At 43.0% G+C, this 22,348-nt stretch overlaps 1 protein-coding gene across 3 annotated transcripts in view; it reads right to left on the bottom strand.

Moving 5' to 3' along the window:
* The window catches only part of mtr (5-methyltetrahydrofolate-homocysteine methyltransferase), a 95,164-nt gene that overhangs the window by 22,878 nt on the left and 49,938 nt on the right, over positions 1-22,348 (bottom strand). For all 3 annotated transcript variants that reach the window (XM_059648656.1, XM_059648657.1, XM_059648658.1), the window contains 9 exons: positions 21,764-21,853; positions 20,418-20,570; positions 16,436-16,543; positions 10,449-10,549; positions 7,385-7,452; positions 6,658-6,778; positions 2,032-2,113; positions 996-1,094; positions 503-578 (listed from right to left, as the gene is read on the bottom strand). In XM_059648656.1, the coding sequence (XP_059504639.1) occupies positions 503-578; positions 996-1,094; positions 2,032-2,113; positions 6,658-6,778; positions 7,385-7,452; positions 10,449-10,549; positions 16,436-16,543; positions 20,418-20,570; positions 21,764-21,853 (898 nt within the window). The remainder of the gene's footprint in view (positions 1-502; positions 579-995; positions 1,095-2,031; positions 2,114-6,657; positions 6,779-7,384; positions 7,453-10,448; positions 10,550-16,435; positions 16,544-20,417; positions 20,571-21,763; positions 21,854-22,348) is intronic.

Genomic DNA, 22,348 nt, shown 5'->3' with positions numbered 1-22,348 from the left:
TAATGTGGAGAATCTCATTCCTGCCAGTCTAGTCCTATTTTTCCCAAATGGCTCACCAATGCTCATGTCAAGCAAGGGTTTGGAGAGATTCCACCTTATGTTCCTTTGGCCATATTGAGACAGACAGATGTGGCATAACATGACAGCAGATTTCCTAGGAGATAGCAAGGTAGCAGCACAGTAATATTCTCCAGGGGGGCTGTGCTGATTACAGGCACTTCCTGAGGTGAAGGAAAATGGAACAAATCTATATGATAAAAATATAAAATGCGATACAAGATGGGTCCAGAAGATATCTCTGATTGCTCCTGGTACAACTCTGGAAAAAAAAATTGCCTTCATGTTTTCCTATGAATTCCAAATGACGCAAGGTGATGAAAACAAATGAAATGAATCAAATTCCACATTAAAACTACCTTGCAAATAGTTTCTACAATAGTTATTCAAATCCATCTGTGACAAGAAGAATGTTATTAAATAGATACATTATGTTACTACTAACCTGGCCTAGGATGAGAAAGCCAGTCTATGTGGAACCCTTTATTTCTGGCTTGCTCTAATGTTAAATAATTTCTTTCCTGCAAACAATAAAATTATGATCAATGAACAGACAAATTACCTGTGACAATCACCAAATGTATCAAATTTCCTCATCAGCATAATTGCCAAAGTAGAATTGCCAAAACTCATTGGAAACGTAACATTTTGAAATTAGAGCAAGAATAAGGCAATTGATCCATTAGCTCACTCTTTCCTGAAACTGATTTCCTTAACATGGACTCACACGCAGCCAGTTTCACAATACAAGGTTTAACATAAATATTGATTTATTTTTCTGAACTAAATTTGGAAGCAATTATCTACCCTTACGTCTCTTAACACCTCAACCTAGATCAATTCTCATTCTCGGAAATGTTACTTTCTCCCATTCCCTCAAAAAAAAATGCAATCATTACATCTCAGTATCTAATGTATCAGCTAGTGTATAAACTAACCATTAGAGTATTGTAATAATCTTGTCGAATCTCTTCATATTCTTCAGTTACTTCCTCAAAGTAGTCATCCTTACCGTAATCATCCAAAAGTTGAGAGCACTACAATTTATAAAACAAGGGAATAATTAGACTTAAATGAGCTAAAAAAGCATTCAAAGCAGCATAAAAAACTCCATGTGTTACATGCTCAAAGACAGGATAACAGCTGAAAAAAGCACTGTAAAAATGTGTCTTTACGCAGCAAAATGCAAGTTCTGTATTGCCAAATGATTATTACTAATATACTTTATAAGTTTGAAACATTTTTCATTCAACATGAAAAATTCTGATGTCTGTCTCACATTGAGGAAGATTCATTGAAGCTGTTAGATATTTATGGGTCCTATTATCCCAAGCATTGATGTTGGGAATTGAAAAGGACAATGTTTGTGCAATGGTGAGCTTTTAGAAATGAGAATTGGAAACATCAGTTACTGGGAATAGTAAGGTTAGAAATTGGAGCTGAAAGGACCGTGTTCATGTGAAGCAAGCTTAACAAAATTATCATCGCGGAGACTTTTCTCTAGCTGTTCTAAAAGGCCAAACCCAGCTTGCTCAAGCCAACTAGAAAAATCACAGGGACCATCAAAATATTCGTATGCTCAAGAAGCCTAATAACTGAAACATCTGTGTGGCACTTTTAGTGCCAATTCAAAACGGCAATGGTTGCAGTGTGCGATACTAGAGTTTCAGTTCCACTGACCCTATTTTCAGCTCCCACATAATTAATGTAATCTGGGTTGTCTTACATCAATTTGACTACTACTTTAATACTCTGTTAAGGCATCAGTCACACATAATAGAAATGACCTTGATTTAAACACTGTTCTTTATAAATTTTTTTGATTTTCAACTGCACAGGTGATTAGATGAAGAGTAACTGCTAAGTCCTTTAACTATTAAATGCGAAAGTACATAAAATAAGCCAGAACAAAGAACTTCAAAATAATCTTAAATTATAAAGTAGTTGCCAGCACAATCTCACGAGAACACTTACCACAACAACACTCTTAGAAGCATCGAGGACATGAATAGCAGGTGCATTATACTTTGGTGCAATTTTGACAGCTGTGTGTGTTCTGGGATGAGAAAAGCAACTTAGAAGCAAGTAGATGCAAATGGTCAAAGTCAATTTAAAAATATATTAGCGAAGATTCACACTGGTTTAATTGTTCAAGGCAGTGAGTAGCTCAGCCATAAAAACTAGAAAGGTGCTTACTCTGCACAAAGTTTTCAGATACTAGCCACTGTGGTAGCAAACAAAACCGTGCTAGGTACAACTATCTAAGTTAGATACTACACATGTCAGGATCAAGCAAACATGATCTCACTAACAGTACGTGAAAGGAAATAATGAATATAGTGGACATAAAGCCAACGGCTTTGCGGGGGGGGGGGGGGGGGGGGGGGACTGTATCTTTTTTATACATAAAGTGTGGAGCTGGATGAACACAGCAGGCCAAGCAGCATCTTAGGAGCACAAAAGCTGACGTTTTGGGCCTCGGCCCTTCATCAGAGAGGGGGATGGGGAGAGGGTTCTGAAATAAATAGGGAGAGAGGGGGAGGCGGACTGAAGATGGATAGAGGAGAAGATAGGTGGAGAGGAGACAGACAAGTTAAAAGGGCGGGGATGGAGCCTGCGGAGGTGAGTGTAGGTGGGGAGGTAGGGTGGGGGATAGGTCAGTCCAGGGAGGATGGAGAGGTCAAGGGGTCGGGATGAGGTTAGAAGGTAGGAAATGGAGGTGCGGCTTGAGGTGGGGAGGAGGGGATAGGTGAGACGAAGACAGGGACGAGCTGGGCTGGTTTTGGGATGCAGTGGAGGGAGGGAGATTTTGAAGCTTGTGAAATCCACATTGATACCATTGGGCTGCAGGGTTCCCAGGTGTGATACGAGTTGCTGTTCCTGCAACCTTCGGGTGGCATCATTGCGGCACTGCAGGATGCCCAGGATGGACATGTCGTTTAAGGAATGGGAGGGGGAGTTGAAATGGTCCGCAACTGGGAGGTGCAGTTGTTTATGGCGAACCGAGCGGAGGTGTTCTGCAAAGTGGTCCCCAAGCCTCCGCTTGGTTTCCCCGATGTAGAGGAGGCCACATCGGGTACAGTGGATGCAATATACCACATTGGAAGATGTGCAGGTGAACATCTGCTTGATGTGGAAAGTCTTCTTGGGGCCTGGGATAGGGGTGAGGGTGGAGGTGTGGGGGCAAGTGTAGCACTTCCTGCGGTTGCAGGAGAAAGTGCCGGGTGTGGTGGGGTTGGAGGGGCGCGTGGAGTGGAGAAGGGAGTCACAGAGAGTGTGGTCCCTCCGGAAAGCAGACAAGGGTGGGGATGGAAAAATGTCTTTGGTGGTGGGGTCGGATTGTAGATGGTGGAAGTGTCGAAGGATGATGCATTGGATCCGGAAGTTGGTGGGGTGGTATGTGAGGATGAGGGGTATTCTCTTTTGGTGGTTATTGCGGGCACACGGTGTGAGGGACGAGTTGCGGGAATAACCGCCACCTGGACCACCTCCAACACATCCCTTACCTTCCTGGACCCCTCTGTCTCCATCTCAGGCAACCACCTAGAAACTGATATCTATTTCAAGCTCACCGACTCCCACATCTACCAAGAATACTCCACCTCCCACCCACCTTCCTGCAAAAATTCCAGCCCCTATTCCCAATTCCTTCAACTCGGCCGCATCTGTTCCCAGGATGAGGCATTCCACTCCTGCACATCTCAGATGTCCTCATTTTTCAAGGACCACAACATCTCCCCCCCGCAGTGGTCAAGAACGCCCTCGGCTATGTCTCCTGCATTTCCCGCAACTCATCCCTCACACCTCGACCCGCAATAACCGCCAAATGAGAATCCCACTCATTCTCACACACCACCCCACCAACCTCCTGATCCAACGCATCATCCTCCGACACTTCCACCATCTACAATCCGACCCCACCACCAAAGACATTTTTCCATCCCCACCCTTGTCTGCTTTCCGGAGGGACCACTCTCTGTGACTCCCATGTCCGCTCCACACTCCCCTCTAACCCCACCACACCCGGCACTATCCCCTGCAACTGCAGGAAGTGCTACATTTGCCCCACACCTCCTCCCCAACCCCCATCCCAGGCCCCAAGAAGACTTTCCACATCAAGCAGATGTTCACCTGCACATCTTCCAATGTGGTATATTGCATCCACTGTACCCGATGTGGCCTCCTCTACATCGGGGAAACCAAGCGGAGGCTTGGGGATCGCTTTGCGGAACACCTCCACTCAGTTCGCAATAAACACCTGCACCTCCCAGTTGCGAACCATTTTAACTCCCCCTCCCATTCCTCAGAGAACATGTCCATCCTGGGCCTCGTGCAGTGTCATAATGATGCCACCCGAAGGTTGCATGAACAGTAACTCATATTCTGCTTGGGAACCTTGCAGCCCGATGGTGTCAATGTGGATTTCACAAGCTTCAAAATCTCCCCTCCCCCCCACTGCATCCCAAAACCTGCCCAGCTCGTCCCTGTCTTCCTAACCTGTTCTTCTTCTCACTTATCCCCTCCTCCCACCTCAAGCAGCAACTCCATTTCCTACCTACTAACCTCATCCCGCCCCCTTGACCCCTCCGTCCTCCCTGGACCGACCTATCCCTACCCTACCTCCCCACCTACACTCACCTCTACAGGCTCCATCCCCGCCCCTTTAACTTGTCTGTCTCCTCTCCACCTATCTTCTCCTCTATCCTTCTTCGATCCGTCTCCCCATCTCTCCCTATTTATTTCAGAATCCTCTCCCCATCCCCCTTTTCTGATGAAAAGGTCTAGGCCCAAAACGTCAGCTTTTGAGCTTCTAAGATGCTGCTTGGCCTGCTGTGTTCATCCAGCTCTACATTTTGTTATCGTGGATTCTCCTGCATCTGCAGTTCCCATTATCTCTGTATCTTTTTCATTCTGGGTTGGCTGTCAACATTTACTGTCGGTCCCTAATTGCCCTTGAGAAGGTAGTGGCGAGCTGCCTTCTTGAAATGTTGCAGCCCACAATGCCAACTGAGAAGGAATGGGATATTGACCCAGTGACTCTGAAGGAACATGATATATTTCCAAGTCAGGATGTTGTGCAGCTTGGAGGGGAATTTTCAGGTGGTGGCTCTCTTATGTATCAATTGCCTTGTACTTCTAGAAGGAAGTGCTCACGGGACTGGAAGGTGCTGACAAAGGGGCCTTTATAAATTTCTGCTGCGCATCTTGTAGACGGTACTCGCTGTTGCTCCTGAATGGCAGCCACAGAGTGGATATTTGTGTATGAGGTATCAATCAAATGGGCTCCTTTGTCCTGAATGGTGCCAAGTTGGGAGTATTCCATCATACTACTGACTGGTGTCTTGTAAATGTGGACAGGCTTTGGGGACTCAGAGGGTGAGTTACTCCTTGCAAAGATTCTAGCATCTGGCCAATGTGTTGAGATGGCTAGTCCAGTTCAGCTTCTGGTCAATGGTAACCCTACCGTGTTTATAGTAGGGGGGGGTTCAATAATATTAACACCACTGAATATCAAGGGGCAATGGTTATATTATCTTTCGTGGAGATGGTATTTGACTGTGTGGTGCAAATGCTGCTTTGCACTTTTCAATCCATGTCTGAATATTGTCCAGGTCTTGCTGCATTTGGACACAGACTGGTACAGAACCTGAGGAGTCACAAATGGTGCTGAACATCATGCAATTTCATCAGCCAACATGTGATCTTATGATGGAGGGAAAGACATTGAAGCAGCAGCTGAGGATAGTTGGGTATTAACAGGACAGGTTATAGACGGCAAGAGACATGACTAGTGAATTCAGTGAACAAGGAACAGGTGCCATCGTACAACAGTTTTACAAAAGCTTATAGAGAATTAACCAAACATCTCTTTGTATCCTGTTCTTTAACTTGCATTAAAAATGCAGGGTAGATTATTATTCAATAGTATATTATCATACCTTTTACACTGATGTCCAAATACTATGAAAACCTAACAGTAGTCATGGAAGCAACACAAGTGAACAGAGGTGTTCATGAACAAAAGGCCATAGAAAATTAGTAAGTGACACCAATTACAAAGCAGGTACTATTTCTAGAAGCACCAGGAAGCACCACAGTTTAATAATATGCCCTGCTAAAATTACTCTTCTTGGCTTTTAGATGGTAAGTGGTCAGTTAGTGGAAGTACTGAGGGAATTTAGCACCAAATAGCTATGTTCCAGCAAGGATGTAACTTAATGTTTCTGTGAAGATTTGGTGGGGGTCCGGTGCGTGGGGTGAATATCACCTGAACAATGAATGAGAAAAGAAATGGGATGAATAGTTATTGAACAAACATCAATGGTCCAGCCATTATGTCAGGACAAGGGAGATGGAGTACAAAAGTACACAAGTTTTGCTGCAACTATACAGGTCATTAAGCAAAATCGGATTTGGAGTACGGTACACTGTGCATAGACAGGGACATATCGCAATACAAGAGGCTCAGAGAAGTCAGATTCCTAGTGTGAACTGGGAGGCATATTGCAATCTCGTATTTAAGACTGAGATGAGGAGGAATACCTTCTCTCATAGGATCATTCACATTTGGATAATATTCTATTCTAACTTGTTACTTACTTTGAGGTTGTTGCTCCACCAATCAGTAAAGGTATTTTCATACCCAATCGTTCCATTTCCTTGGCAACATATATCATCTCTTCCAAAGATGGTGTTATAAGACCTGATAGTCCAACAATATCTGTCATAAAATTTAAAACAGAACATGCAGTCAAACCCATTCACAACACTGATGTTTCAACTAAATCAACATTTGGTCAGATGTGATTTCTACTAGCGCCAAAAAGCCTGTGGATTTGAACTTAAAATCTTCGACACAGAACTGCGCAAATCCATCAGGTGGAGATCAGAAATAGAAAGCTAATTACAGACAAGCATTTCTGAAGTTACTTTTATGTACTGCCGAGCAGCTGATTAAGAAGGTTCTGGCAGAGGTGAGGTTTGGTGGAGTAGATTAACCACTCACCATTGTGATCCAGATGCACAGATAACTTCCTTTCAAATGCACTAAATTCAAATCTTTTCTCTCAGAACTGTTTGGTGACCAGACTACCAATCTTTGGAGAACCAGACGTGTTGAGGGATTAAGACTAAACCTAAATTTATATGTAATTTCCTTGGAAAACAAAATCAGCTTCAAACCATACAGCTTCGTACCGACTGGAATGATGCACACAGAATGCAAGAAGGAAAAACACAGCATGAAAAATAAAAACCTATACGCATGTAAAAGAGTTTAGCTGCTAAGCTTATTTAACAGGGTGAAAGAATTTGTGGTCATTTGTACCTGCTTTATTCTCAAGAGCTGCTTGCAGTATCTTATCACATGGAGTCATCACTCCCAGATCAATCACTCTGTAACGATAATTAGAAGAGTTGTAGAATCAAAGATAATGGGAACTGCAGATGCTGGAGAATCCAAGATAACAAAGTGTGGAGCAGGATGAACACAGCAGGCCAAGCAACATCTCAGGAGCACAAAAGCTGACGTTTCAGGCCTAGACCCTTCATCAGAGAGCCTCTCTGATGAAGGGTCTAGGCCCGAAATGTCAGCTTTTGTGCTCCTAAGTTGTAGAATCAAAGTTTGGATTTGAAAAATAATAAAAGTATGCATCCTCAGTCTGGTTATCTCCACAAGACACGCTATTAAAAACTTTATAATGCTCTGTTTAAAGGTCATATCACTTGTGTGTGTGTGTGGGACGATTTACTTGATGTTCACTGAGTTTGGTACAGATACCAGATATCTAGTTCAGAGTTTAAGGTAGAAATTTAGATTTATTTAATGTTGTCACTTGTGCCTAGATACAGGGCATTCCCAAATTCTGGCAGGAATAAATAAACATAGAAGATTTGTAACTGTAATTTCAGTTAAGATTTTAATGTGCTGCATTAGATTGCATTATAATAAAAGCAAATAACCCATCTTTCCTAAAACCAACAGTGTTACAACAACAGATTTTAAAAGTCGGTATTCTACACAGTTGTTGCCATTTGCTTGACTGTTTTGTTTATTGGAAATACTCTTTACACATCATTTAGAATTTTTCAGAACTGATTCAATCCTTATTCCTCTCTAATTATTTGTACAACAACTTTTCTCATGCCTCTACGAAATTATAAATACTGAAAACAGCTTTAAATTGAATTAGTGGGTCTGAGGGAATAGGACTGATGTTGAGCAGCCTTTGTAACTTCCGCTGCAAAATATCTAACAGAGCAATAGTTAATCCAATAACACAGTTACCTCAATTTATAATGTACAAAGGTGCATTTCATTAAACAAATAACTTCTTCCCTCTAACCAAATTCTTTTAAGTTTCAAACTTATGCAAATTGTAAGTTGTTAAGATTGATGTGGGAGATGTGTATTGACGGTCTAGTGCCACAACACCTTGCTTTACAACCTTCTGGGCTTAATATTGAGCTCAACACCTTCAAATTACGAACCCACTCTCAGTGCTTCCCTTTTGTTAAAGCTTTAGTTGTTACATTCTCTGTCAGCATGTCTATCCTCTCTCCTCTCTCCCCATGTCAGTGAGACTGTTTTTTCTAGTCTGGCAGTTTGGCACACGACTATTCTGCCATTCTGATCACTTAATGTGAACTGTCAACATTCTTTCTCCCCCAAGATTCCATGCTCTCTCCTCCAGGCATCACATCAGTTTTGAAGAGGAGTCATCTAGACCCGAAACATTAGCATGCTTTCTCTCCATTGATGCCGCCTGACCCACTGTGATCTCCAGCATTTTTTGTTTTCAACGTATATTTAATTGTTTTACCAAGTTCCCAATATGCCATTCATATTCTTTCTCTATATTAGACTAAGAACGAAGATCCTCCAAGCAGCTTTCTTAAATACTTACAAAATGATTGATTTATTATGAAACAAAGCTCGATCAACAAAAGTCGTTCCACACACTCACACAAGTTAACGGGGAAAAAATGGATTTCCGTCCACAGTGATTCATTGTGGGAAAGTAAACACTTTTGGGTAACTTTTGGGTTAGTTTTTGAAGAAAATAACAAGTGTGGAATGTTCACATGGCTGTTGCTCTGAACTTTTGGCACATATAAACACTCGCATGCAGTTGCCTCTTGGGTCTTGCCAGATGCAGCTTGCTCAAAAAATTTGTAAGAATCATGAAGTCCTCCAGACACACTTCAGGCAGACAATCAGGTTTCAGAAGAGGCAAACAAAAGGTATTTCAGAAAGGTGGTAAAGTAATTGTTGCAGAATTGTGGTGATTACCATTAGATCTTTCTTTCAGAGGGTATTCTCGACACATCCATTCTAAATCTAATGAGAAACTTTAGCAGCTATTTGTCAAAATAACAATAGCAGATTATTTAAAACCTACATAAAACAATGATTTTTTAAAAATTCACTCAGTGTGTACAGACCTTGTTGGCTAGGGAGGGTTTATTACTCATTCTTAGTTACGCTTATGGTAGTTGAGTAGATTTCATATACTTTTGTAATCCACTCGGTGTTGGTACACTCACAATGCCGTTAGGAAGGGAGTTCCAGGAATCTGGCTCAGTGACGTTGAGGGAATGGCAATATGTTTCCAAGTCTGAACGTCAAGTCGTTTGGTGGGGAGCTTGCAGGTGGTGGTGTATCTACTGCCCTTATTCTAAACTGTAGTGGCCGTAGATTTGGAAGGTGCTGTCCAAGATGCCTTGGTGAATTTCTGCAGCGCACTTTGAAGATGGTGTATATTGCTGCTGAGCATTGGTCGTGGAAGGCGTGAATATTTGTGGATGTGGTGCCATGAAAGTGGGTTGCATTGTCCTGGATTGTGTCAAGCTTCTTGAATATCGTTTTGAGTTGCATTCATCCAGGCATATGGAAGTATTCCATCACACTCCAGTTTTGTGCCTTTGGAGAGTCAAGAAGTGACTTACCTGTGCAAGATTCCTAGCCTGTGACTTGCTCTTGTAGCCACAGTACTTACATGACTAGTCCAGTTCAATTTGTGGTCAAAGGAAACCTTGTGTATGTTGATACGGGAAATTCAGTGACAGTGATATCATTGAATGGCAAGATGGTCAGGTTCTTGTTTAACATGGCCATTAATGCCACACAAGTGCCAGGCAATGTTATTTGGCATTGGTCAGCCCAATTCTAGAGACTGTCCAGATCATGTTGCTCTTGGGCATAGAATGTTTTATTAACTGACAAGTCTTATGACGGAGAGAACGTCATGGATGAAGCAACCAAGGATGATTGGGCCAAGGACACTTGGATGAAGGGTACTAACCTTAATTTGAAAAGAATTAAAACTCTGGAAGAATAAAAGAAAGTACTAACAAGTGGAAGATGACAAGATATGTTGTAGTAAGTTTACCTGAAGTTGTTGCAAGCTAATACCACACCAACAATGTTCTTGCCAATGTCATGAACATCTCCCTTCACAGTGGCTAAAACAACAGTACCTTGATATGGACTCTGAAAAATAATACAACCTGTTGATTGTTTGCATTTAGAAAACTGATCTGTTAAAATTGTTTAACTTGGTTTAAAAAATTGTAATTAGACAGAAATTGCAGCATAGAACAGTTAATTTAGACCAACTAGGCTGTCACAGCATCAATACTCCAGCTGTTGGTTGGTTCACCGAGCTGTCTGGTTTTCGTGCAAATGTTTCGTACCCTTTCTAGGTGACATTGTCAGTGCTGTATAGCCTCCATTGTTGTACCTTGGTTCTGTTCCGTTATCCAGTCTGTATTGGTGAGTGGTTCTGTTTCCGATTTTGCTCCATAATGGTTTATAGGTACGACTTTTTTCAACATGTTTATTTATGGTACCAGTGTTCGAAAACCAGGCTTCCAGGAATTCTCGTGCTTGGCTTTATTTTGCTTGTCCCAGTTAAACTGATGTCCTTCTTTGTTGGAGTGAATAGAAATGAGGGAGAGTTGGTCATGCCGTTTTGCTGTGAGTTGGTGTTCATGTATCCAGGTGGCGAGTTTCCTGCCCACTTGTCTTATGTATCTGCAGTTGCTGCATTGTATTCTGTCTTTCACATTTGTCCTGCTCATTTGAGGTCTTTCGTGTTTGAGAGAAGCTGGTGAAGTGTGACTGTTAGTTTGTGTGCTATCATTACTCCAAGAGGTCACAGGAGTCTTGTAGTCAGTTCCGCTGTGTTTCTATTATAGGGTAGAGTGGCCAGTGTATTGGAGGGTACAGTGTCTTCTTGGTGTGGTTTATTTGCCAGTCCTGGGTGGATGAAGCTGTTAGGACACCTGCTGCATAGCTCTGGGGTGTTGTGTACGCAAAAACAAGAGGAACACCTATACAAAATCTTTGCAAACAGTGCGTATCCTAACAGCTTCATCCACCCATGCCTCACAAATAAACAATACCAAGAAGACAATACACAGGCCACTTTACCCTACACTTCAGAACTGACGACAAGACTCCTGTGACCTTTTGGAATAATGATAGCACACAAACCAACAGCCACAGTTTGCCAGCTGCTCTCAAAGACGAAAGACCCTATACCCACAATGAGCAGGACAAATGCAATATACAAAATACCACGCAGCAACTGCAAGAAGCTGAACATAAGACAGATGGGCAGGAAACTCGTCATCAGGACACATGAACGCCAACTCTCAGCAAAACGGCATGACCAACTCTCCCTTGTTTCTGTTCACTCCAACAAAGAAGGACATCAGTTTAACTGAAACAATGTAACAGTACTAGGACAAGACAAACAAAGCCAAGCATGAGAATTCCTGGAAGCCTGGTTTTCGACCACTGGTGCCATAAACAAACATGTTGAAATAGACCATGCCTATAAACCACTACGGAGCAAAATCAGAAACAGAACTACCCACCGTAATAGAACAGACCGCATTTATTCAGAATGGAACAGAACAATAGCGCTTCAGCAGAGGCTAGACAGCACTGAAAATGTCATCTAGAAGAGGGACAAAACATTTGCACAAAAACCAATCAGTTTTGCTTTACCACCAACAACTCCAGCCACACCCCAAGCTACAGATCTTTGCTAAGACATTAAACATCTATGCTCCACTCAAGATACCACCGCCTGGCCTTAACTCATTCCATCCATATAACCATCTATGCCTTTCTCACTCTTGTATTTGTGATAATGGGAACTGCAGATGCTGGAGAATCCAAGATAATGAAATGTGAGGCTGGATGAACACAGCAGGCCCAGCAGCATCTCAGGAGCACAAAAGCTGATGTTTCGGGCCTAGACCCTTCATCAGAGACGGGGATGGGGTGAGGGTTCTGGAATAAATAGGGAGAGAGGGGGAGGCAGACCGAAGATGGAGAGAAAAGAAGATAGGTGGAGAGGAGAGTATAGGTGGGGAGGTAGGGAGGGGATAGGTCAGTCCAGGGAAGACAGACAGGTCAAGGAGGTGGGATGAGGTTAGTAGGTAGGAGATGGAGGTGCGGCTTGGGGTGGGAGGAAGGGATGGGTGAGAGGAAGAACAGGTTAGGGAGGCAGAGACAGGTTGGACTGGTTTTGGGATGCAGTGGGTGGAGGGGAAGAGCTGGGCTGGTTGTGTGGTGCAGTGGGGGGAGGGGACGAACTGGGCTGGTTTAGGAATGCGGTGGGGGAAGTGGGGATTTTGAAGCTGGTGAAGTCCACATTGATACCATTGGGCTGCAGGGTTCCCAAGCGGAATATGAGTTGCTGTTCCTGCAACCTTCAGGTGGCATCATTGTGGCACTGCAGGAGGCCCATGATGGACATGTCATCTAAAGAATGGGAGGGGGAGTGGAAATGGTTTGCGACCGGGAGGCATCTAAAGAATGGGAGGGGGAGTGCCAGAGGAGCTCGAACAGTTCATCCACTTCAACACCTTCCACCCCAACCTTCAGTTTACCTAGGCCATCTACAGCACGTCCCTCACCTTCCTGGATCTCTCAGTCTCCATCTCAGGCAACCAGCTTGTGACTGATGTCCATTTCAAGCCCACCGACTCCCACAGCTACCTAGAATACACCTCCTCCCACCCACCCTCCTGCAAAAATTCCATCCCCTATTCCCAATTCCTCCGCCGCATCTGCTCCCACGATGAGGCATTCCATTCCCGCACATCCCAGATGTCCAAGTTCTTCAAGGACCGCAACTTTCCCCCCCGCAGTGGTCGAGAACGCCCTTGACCGCGTCTCCCGCATTTCCCGCAACACATCCCTCACACCCCGCCCCCACCACAACCGCCCAAAGAGGATCCCCCTTCTTCTCCTACACCACCCCACCAACCTCCGGATACAACGCATCATCCTCCGACACTTCCGCCATCTACAATCCAACCCCACCACCCAAGACATTTTTCCATCCCCACCCCTGTCTGCTTTCCGGAGAGACTACTCTCTTCATGACTTCCTTGTTCGCTCCACACTGCCCTCCAACCCCACCACACCCGGCACCTTCCCCTGCAACCGCAGGAAATGCTACACTTGCCCCCACACCTCCTCCCTCACCCCTATCCCAGGCCCCAAGATGACTTTCCACATTAAGCAGAGGTTCACCTGCAGATCTGCCAATGTGGTATACTGCATCCACTGTACCCGGTGTGGCTTCCTCTACATTGGGGAAACCAAGCGGAGGCTTGGGGACCGCTTTGCAGAACACCTCCGCTCGGTTCGCAATAAACAACTGCACCTCCCAGTCGCAAACCATTTCCACTCCCCCTCCCATTCTTTAGATGACATGTCCATCATGGGCCTCCTGCAGTCCCACAATGATGCCACCCGAAGGTTGCAGGAACAGCAACTCATATTCCGCTTGGGAACCCTGCAGCCCAATGGTATCAATGTGGACTTCACCAGCTTCAAAATCTCCCCTTCCCCCACCGCATCCCAAAACCAGCCCAGTTCGTTCCCTCCCCCCCACTGCACCACACAACCAGCCCAGCTCTTCCCCTCCACCCACTGCATCCCAAAACCAGTCCAACCTGTCTCTGCCTCCCTAACCTGTTCTTCCTCTCACCCATCCCTTCCTCCCACCCCAAGCCACACCTACTAACCTCATCCTACCTCCTTGACCTGTCCGTCTTCCCTGGACTGACCAATCCCCTCCCTACCTCCCCACCTATACTCTCCTCTCCACCCATCTTCTTTTCTCTCCATCTTCGGTCCGCTCCCCCTCTCTCCCTATTTATTCCAGAACCCTCACCCCATCCCCCTCTCTGATGAAGGGTCTAGGCCCGAAATGTCAGCTTTTGTGCTCCTGAGATGCTGCCGGGCCTGCTGTGTTCATCCAGCCTCACATTTCATTATCACTCTTGTATTTAACTGGTTTCCCATGACTACATTAATGTTGACTGCTCATAAATGCTGCGAGTTTAGAGTCTTTGCTTCTTGATTTCAAAGTTGAGATTATCCTATTTTGGCTAGCCATACCCTTTGCGTTCAACTATTTTTCTTCAGAAGTTTTCACTAGAAATTCTGAAGAAGGGTCCAGACCCAAAATGTCAGCTTTCCTGCTCGTCTGATGCTGCCTGGCCTGCTGTGTTCCTCCAGCTCCACACCTTGTTATCTCAGACTCCAGCATTGGCAGTTCCTACCACCTCTGATTCACTTGGATAATGTCTCTGATTTATCCATTCAAAAGTCACAGCTCACAACAACTGAAGGAAAGGTTTTTCCTTCACGCTTAAACTGAATTTTTTCCAAATTGGCAGGCAAAACAGGCAGTTTCTACTGTTGAGGAGAAGAAGGCACTCTTCTGATTTTTCTGTGTGTCAGTGCATCTAAAACTTGATTCCAGTTCTAACTGCTCAGTTATCTGTGAACCAAATCAGCTTCACTTGCAAATAACTTCTCAGTCCCTGATCATCTACACATTGCAGGAACCCATAGCCACCAAAAAGTAGATATTAAATTGTTTGCTGTGAATATATGCAGTGTTTCTGAAAAAATCATTGCTTCTAAAAACAATTCTTACTCTTTATAGTCCACAGTTTTTAAAGACAAAAACAAAATGACATAATTCTTTCAGTAAAGAAGTTTTCCCTGAGTTCCTTGTCAGATTTAGTTGAGATTATTAAATCTTCAAGAAACTGTTGGCACTAGTTTTTCCCATTCTTGTGGATTCCTCCAGTATTTTACTCATCAGCTTTTATTTTCTGGTTCTTTAACTAATTCAATATCTCTCCAGGAACATTAATTAGCCTCTGTTTTAAATCACGAATGTATGAATCTAACAAGAGGAATAATTAATTCAACCCCCTGAGTTGACGGCTTGAAGTTAAAGAAACATTAAAGCCAAGTGACTTATTCATCCAAACTGTGATAACTGTGCTATGGCCTCACAGACATGGGTAGTGTTATATATAAATAGCAGAGTGTCTGGTGTAAACAAAATACAAAAAAACCCATTTTGAATCTGTAATTCTCAAATATCCTCAGTCAGACAGAGTAAAGATGAAAATAAAACTCAAATCGATTTTACAAATAGCTTTTCACATTTCTAAAACATCACAAAGTGCTTCACATAAAAATAAATCAGAACCACAAAATAATTAATTATAAATGTCACATCAGTAGTGATTAGAAAGAAGGAAATGAGTGATTAGTAATTGGTATATACTACTTATTAGGATAGTGGAAACATTAAACACATCAACTTTCAAAAGATATTTGGACAAATAACTAGAGTGAAAAAAGACCTGGACGGATACAAAGAAAGAGCTGGAGAGTGAAACCAACTCGAACTGGGTACAAACTGATGGATTGAATGGCTTCCTTTTAAGTTGCAACATTTTGCCTCATTAAATCCATAAATGCCTTCTCTACCCCATACTGTCAGTAACAGTGGTGTGAGCAGACATATGTCTAAACCAGAGAAAGGAGGCAGAACTCACTGGTATTTCAAAGTTAAGTAACATTTTTTAAAAACATGTAGAAGACGACAGTGCCAGAAATATTTAGTGGGTCAGATAACATCAATGGCGAGAGCGACAAAGTTAATGGATATGATCTCGACTGGGTACGTAGTACCCTTCTGCACTGTTAATTCGCCACTTTCTCTCCAGATGGCTGCCAGTTCGTCACCTGACACTAGATTTGCCGAGATGGCACGGGCACAAGCAAGTGGATCACTCACTGATCTGTGCCTCTCACCATGCCAAAACCATTAAATGTATGACAATAACTTAGGTCATACTTCTAGCAGCTTCTGTTTTTATTTCAAGTTTCCAGCACCTGCAGTATTTTACTTTGGAAAAATACTCTAAGAAAATAAAATCAGTACTACATTTAGATGGAAGATATTTAAAAACAGGCTTTCTAATAAAATAACAAAGGAGGCCTTATAAGCCTGTAATCCCAGTTCTTTATGCAGTAACATACCATTTCTTCTGAATGGCCTGACTGTGCCAATCTTTCCTCTCTCTCCTTCTCCATGAAGGGGATAAGGTAATTCACAGCTTTCTTCATTACCCGAGCAGATTTAACAACCTGATGACATAAAATAAATCTGATCTACAAAACATTGAAAAATGTATGAAAATACCTCAAATTGGACTCTTCAAAATCATCAAATCTTGCCCAGTTGAAATATGAGAGTTACAGCATGGCCTCATGTTGCAATCAATTTCAGCTGAACTTCGAAATTTAGAATCTCTTGCTCAAGAATTATTATGCTATTTTCAATAAAAACGAACTATTTAGACATAAATATAAAATTAAAAATAAAAATGAAAAATGAAAACGCTTCTCCAGACAGCACTGGAGGCAGACATCAAATATTTATAAGGCACAGGTAAATAGATTCCCGACCAACAAGGAAGCAAAGGAGTGGCCAAAAACAGATTAAATACAATTTTATCCTGATTCATATGTTCATATTTGCAAAACAAATTGCATCTAAATAAACTCAGAATTAACTGTTCAAAATTCACACAACCACAAGACGTTTTTGATAATTCTGTCCTCTCTGCATCTAAAAGCAGAAGCTTTTACTGATTCCATCAGCACCACCATCCTTTGGAACTTTGCTGTAATTGCTACTGTTGATGGAATAATTATTATAAAAAGGCTTGATCTTGTCATCTACCCACTCATACTTCCAAGTATGACTCACTGAATTGTGAATAGGTTAAAATCTAATTGATTGCCCTCCCTAATTCAGAAACACAAAACATAACATCTACACCCTAGGACTGAATAAAGATAAAAGTTAATGAACATGGCAGGACTGGGCCAGGTTAACGAACATGGCAGAACATGGTCCGCAGTGTATTTATTTTAATGTAAGAATAATAACTGTGATCAAGGCGGATGAGCTTACCAACTTGCATTAAAATGGGACGACAGAATGGATGCCATTATAGAGATGTGGTGAGAACACGGCAGGGCTGACAGCTCAGGGTTTAGATGCTTCAAGTGAAATAGAGAGGGATGTAAAAGACATGGGGATTTTGCATTACTGATTAAGGAGAATGTTATAGCTGTTCTAAGACAGGACATTTTGGAGGGCTCATCTTTTGAGGCCATATGGGTAGAACCTACAGATAAGAAAGGTGCAATGACTACAATGGAGTCATGCACAGCCCTCCTCCGAATAGCCAGCAGGATCTGGAGGAACAGATATGTAAGCAGATTATGGTAAAATGATAAAACAATAGGGTTGTTTTGTGATTCATTTTAACTGCCCCAATTTGATTAGGACTTGCTTAGTGATACTGACAAGTGACACTGAAAGTTCAGTCTAATAGAGAAAGGAAGCATTTGTAAAGTTCAGGAAACAGAAATCATACAAGCCCCTTGCGGGATATAAAGGATGCAGAAAATAACAAGAAATTAGGAGGGTTAGGAGAGGCCATAAAATGCTCTTGATAAGCAGGATTAGGGATAATAACAAGGTATTTTATACATATATTAGAAGTAAGAGGATAACGAGGGAAAAGGGAGGTCCACTTAAGACAAAAGATGGAATTTATGTATGGAGTCACAGGAAGTGAGTGATGTCCTTATGAGTACATTGCACTGGTATTTACTATGAAGAACGCTGGATAATGGTTAGATTGGGAGGAATATGTCGATATTCTACAGCATGTCAACATTAAGGAGATGGTGGTGTTGGGTGTCTTGAAAAACATTAAGGTAGGTATGTTGCCAGATAGAATCCATCCCCAAGATACTGAAGGCGGCAAGGGGAAGATTGCTCGGATAGAAATCTTTGTATCCTCTTTAGCCATAGGCAAGATCCCATAAGTCTGGAGAATAGCAAATGTTGTTTCTTTGTTTAAGTAAGGCAACTGGGATAATCCAGGAAATTACAGGCCGGTGAGCCTAACATCAGTGGTGGGGAAATTATTGGAGAATATATCAAGGGACAGGATTTACACACATTTGGAGATTAATGGACTTAATAGGGATAGTCAGCATGGTTTTAATGCAGGGGAGGTCTTGTGTCAAAAAACTGAATTGAATTTTTGAGTAACTGACATAAATGATAGATGATAGTGGGACAATGGATATTGTCTGCATGGACTTTACAAAAGAATTTATGATTATTATTTATTCATGGGATGTGGGCGTCGCTGGCTGGCCAGCATTTATAGCCCTTCCCTCGTTGTCCTTGAGAAGGTGGTGATGAGACGCCTTCTTGAACCGCTGCAGTCTTAACCTGCTATGGGTTAACCCACAATGCCCTTTGGTGGGGAATCCAGGATGTGGACCCCAGCAATAGTGAAGGAATAATGAAGGTGATATATTTCCAAGTGAAGATGGTGAGTGGCATGGAGGGGAACTTGCAAGTAGTGCTCCCAATATATTGGCTGCCCTTGTCCTTCTAGATGGAAGTGGACACGGGCAGAATGTGCTGTCTGAGGATCTTTGATGAATTTTTACAGTGCATCTTGTAGATAGTACACAGTGCTGCTACTGAGTGCCTGTAGTGGAAAGGATAGATGTTTGCGGATGTGATATCAATCAAGTTCCCTCAAGGTAGACTGGTTCAGAAGATTGAACCACATGGAATCCATGGTGAGTTGGCAAGTTGTATACAAAAATGGCTTGGTCATAAAAAGACACAGGGTGGCTGTGGAGGCTGTTTTTCTAACCGGACATCTGTGACCTGTTCTGTTCTGCAAGGTTCAGTACTGGGACCTTTGCTGTTTGCAATTTATAAGTGATTTGGATGAAAAGGTCAGTAGTCTGATTTGTAATATTTCAGATGACATGGAAGTTGGAATTGTGAACAGTGAGGAAGATCATTAAAAAATATGGATTAGTTGGAAAGTTGAGCAGAGAAGTGACAAATGAAGTTTAATCCAGACAAGTGCAAAATAATGCATTTTGGGAGGTCAAATACAAAAGGAAAGTATACAGTGAATACCAAGATCCTTGGTAGCATTGATATATAGGGCTATCTTGGGGTTCAAGTCCATTGCTCCCTGGAAGTGGCAACACAACTGGATAATGTAATAAAGAAGGCATACGGCATATGTGCCTTCATCAGCTGGGGCACTGAGTATAAAAATTGGTAAGTCAGGTTGCAGTCGTATAAGGCTTTAGTTGGACTAAATTTGGAACATTGTATGCTGTTCTGCTGGTCACACTCTAAGAAACATGTGGAGACTATGGAGAGGGTGTTACTCGGAAGTTGCCTATATTGGAGTGTATTAGCTAATACAGTGGACAAATTTGGATTGTTTTCGATCCAGCCTGGGAGGATGATGGGGCAAGTCATTGGAAGTACACAAAATTATGACAGGCATGGATGGGATGGATAGTCAGAGACTTTTCCCCAGGGTGGAAATGTCAAATACTAAGGGCTGCAGGTTTAAAATAAGAAGGGGAAAGATTAAAGGAGATGTGCGAGGAAAGATTTTCTTTACACAGAGGGTGGTATGTGCCTAGAACACACTGCCAGGAAAGATGATAGAAGCAGATACGTTAGCAAAGTTTAAGAGGCAGTTAGGCAAATAAATGAATTCACAAGAAATAGAGGGTTACAGACCATGTGCAGGCAGATGAAATTAGTTTAGAATGGCATCAGGGCCTGTTCCTGTGTTGTTATGCACAAGGTAAAGTCATAGCAGTCCTAGTGGATTAAAGAGTTGTTTTCTCAGAGAGAGGTGATTGCTGGTGGTTACCACACCTAACTGTTGGGAAGAAGTTGAGAAGGAGGCTCCTTCATGGTAACTTCAACTGGAGCAGGAATTGAACCCAAACTGTTGGCTTCAGTCTACATTCAAATTAGTTGTCCAGCCAACTCAGCTGCTGGCTCCCTAAAAAGATTGAATTCCAAAATAAAAGTAAAATTAAAAGGCATTGCAAATATACCTTAATCTTCACATAATTAACTAGCTTATTCCAGTCTCACCTGTGGAAGGAACATTTTTCCTGTTCCAAATAACTCCCCTACAACTTTCATTCCATTCATCAGGGGGCCTTCAATTATATGCAAAGGCCTAGGGTACTTTTCTTGATTGGCTCTTGCTTCTGCTGTATCTTCCACTATGTATTTTTCTACACCCTGAGGGACAATGATAACAGTTGAATTAATGCAGCAAAGAAACACAAAAAAAACGCACAATAAGCAAGACATTGAGGGGGTGGAATGAAGACAGAGCGTGAGACAGTGAGTGCGTGATAGCGAAAGAAAGCGAGACAGAGAAAGGGAGAAAGCGAGACAGAGAAAGGGAGAAAGCGAGAGAGACAGCGCACGAGAGAGAGAGACAGCGCGACAGAGAAATAGAAAAAGAGAGACAGCGTGAGAGAAATAGAAAAAGAGAGAGCGAAAGCGAGAACGAGCGAAAGAGAGAGAGAGCGAGAGCGAAAGAGGGGGACGGAGAGAGCGCGAGCAAAAGAGGGGGAGGGAGAGAGCACGAGCGAAAGAGGGGGAGGGAGAGAGCACGAGCGAAAGAGGGGGAGGGAGAGAGCACGAGCAAAAGCGGGGGGAAGAGCGAGCGAGCAAAAGGGGGGGAGGGAGCACGCGAGCAAAAGTGGGGAGCGCGCGAGCAAAAAGGGGGTGAGGGAGTGCGCGAGCAAAAAGGGGGGAGGGAGTGCGCGAGCAAAAAGGGGGGAGGGAGCGCGCGAGCAAAAAGGGGGGAGGGAGCGCGCGAGCAAAAAGGGGGGAGGGAGCGCGCGAGCAAAAAGGGGGGAGGGAGCAAAAGGGCGGGGGGAAGAGCGTGAGAAAAAGGGGGGGGAGAGAGCGCGACTGAGCGAAACAGACAGAAAATGAGAGACAGAGAAAGAAAGAGATCGAGAGAAGAAGAAACAGAGAAAGGGAGCGCGCGAGGGAGACAGCAAAAGAGAGAGAGCATGAGAGCGAGCAAAAGAGAGAGCGAGAGCGAAAGAGAGAGAGCAAAAGAGGAAGAGAGATCGAATGAGAGTGGGCGAGGGAGAGTGGGATAGAAAGAGACAGACAGAGAGAGGGGGACACGCCCAGAGAGAGAGACACAGAGAGAGAGAGAGAGAGAGAGAGAGAGAGAGAGAGAGAGAGAGAGAGAGAGAGAGAGAGAGAGAGAGAGACACACACAGCGAGAGACAGACACAGAGAGAGACAGAAGAGAGAGACAGACAAAGAGAGAGAGACAGAAAGAGAGAAAAAGTCAAAAGAAAAAAGAAGCTTCAGTTTACATAGTACGTTTTATTGCCATTGAAAATCTCAACTCTCTTCCATTTAAGGCGTACCACCCACAATTCCACATATATTCAAGCATTTACCTTAATTAGAGCATGTACAAGCCGTTCCTCAACAGAACCATTCCTCCATTCGTCAGTGTGCAAAATTTTCTTCCCACCAGTGGTAGGATTCTGAAAACAAGGGGCCACAATATAGTTTACCAAGACACCGTAAATCAGTATACATCAATGACGTCTCAGGATACATTAAGATTGCTGTTTATGTTTAACCGAGTAAAATGAAATGTACTTAATGAAGGAACCATGGCATAACTTTATGCTCCTGAGATGCTGCTTGGCCTGCTGTGCTCACCCAGCTTCACCCTTTATTATCTTGGATTCTCCAGCATCTGCAGTTCCCATTATCTCATGGCATAACTTTTCCTTGTTCAAAAGAGCTGGACACGTCCTGGACAAAATCTCTCCAGGGGAGAGGTGGTAAAACACAACACTGATCGGCAGTATGATATAAATTTGTACCAATGTTAGAACACGTTTAAAAATTAGCACTGTGCCTACTGAATATTATCCAAACAGATTTTTGTTCTCCAAATTTAATAATGAATTTTGATTTGCCATTGATATTATGAATCGATTTAATCTATTATTATTTCATGAATACAGGCA

The sequence above is a fragment of the Stegostoma tigrinum genome, chromosome 9, assembly GCF_030684315.1.
Source record: "Stegostoma tigrinum isolate sSteTig4 chromosome 9, sSteTig4.hap1, whole genome shotgun sequence".
In the NCBI taxonomy this organism is placed as follows: Eukaryota; Metazoa; Chordata; class Chondrichthyes; order Orectolobiformes; family Stegostomatidae; genus Stegostoma; species Stegostoma tigrinum.
The sequence above is the reverse complement of the archived record's forward strand: the minus strand, read 5'-3'. Positions and strand labels throughout refer to the sequence as shown.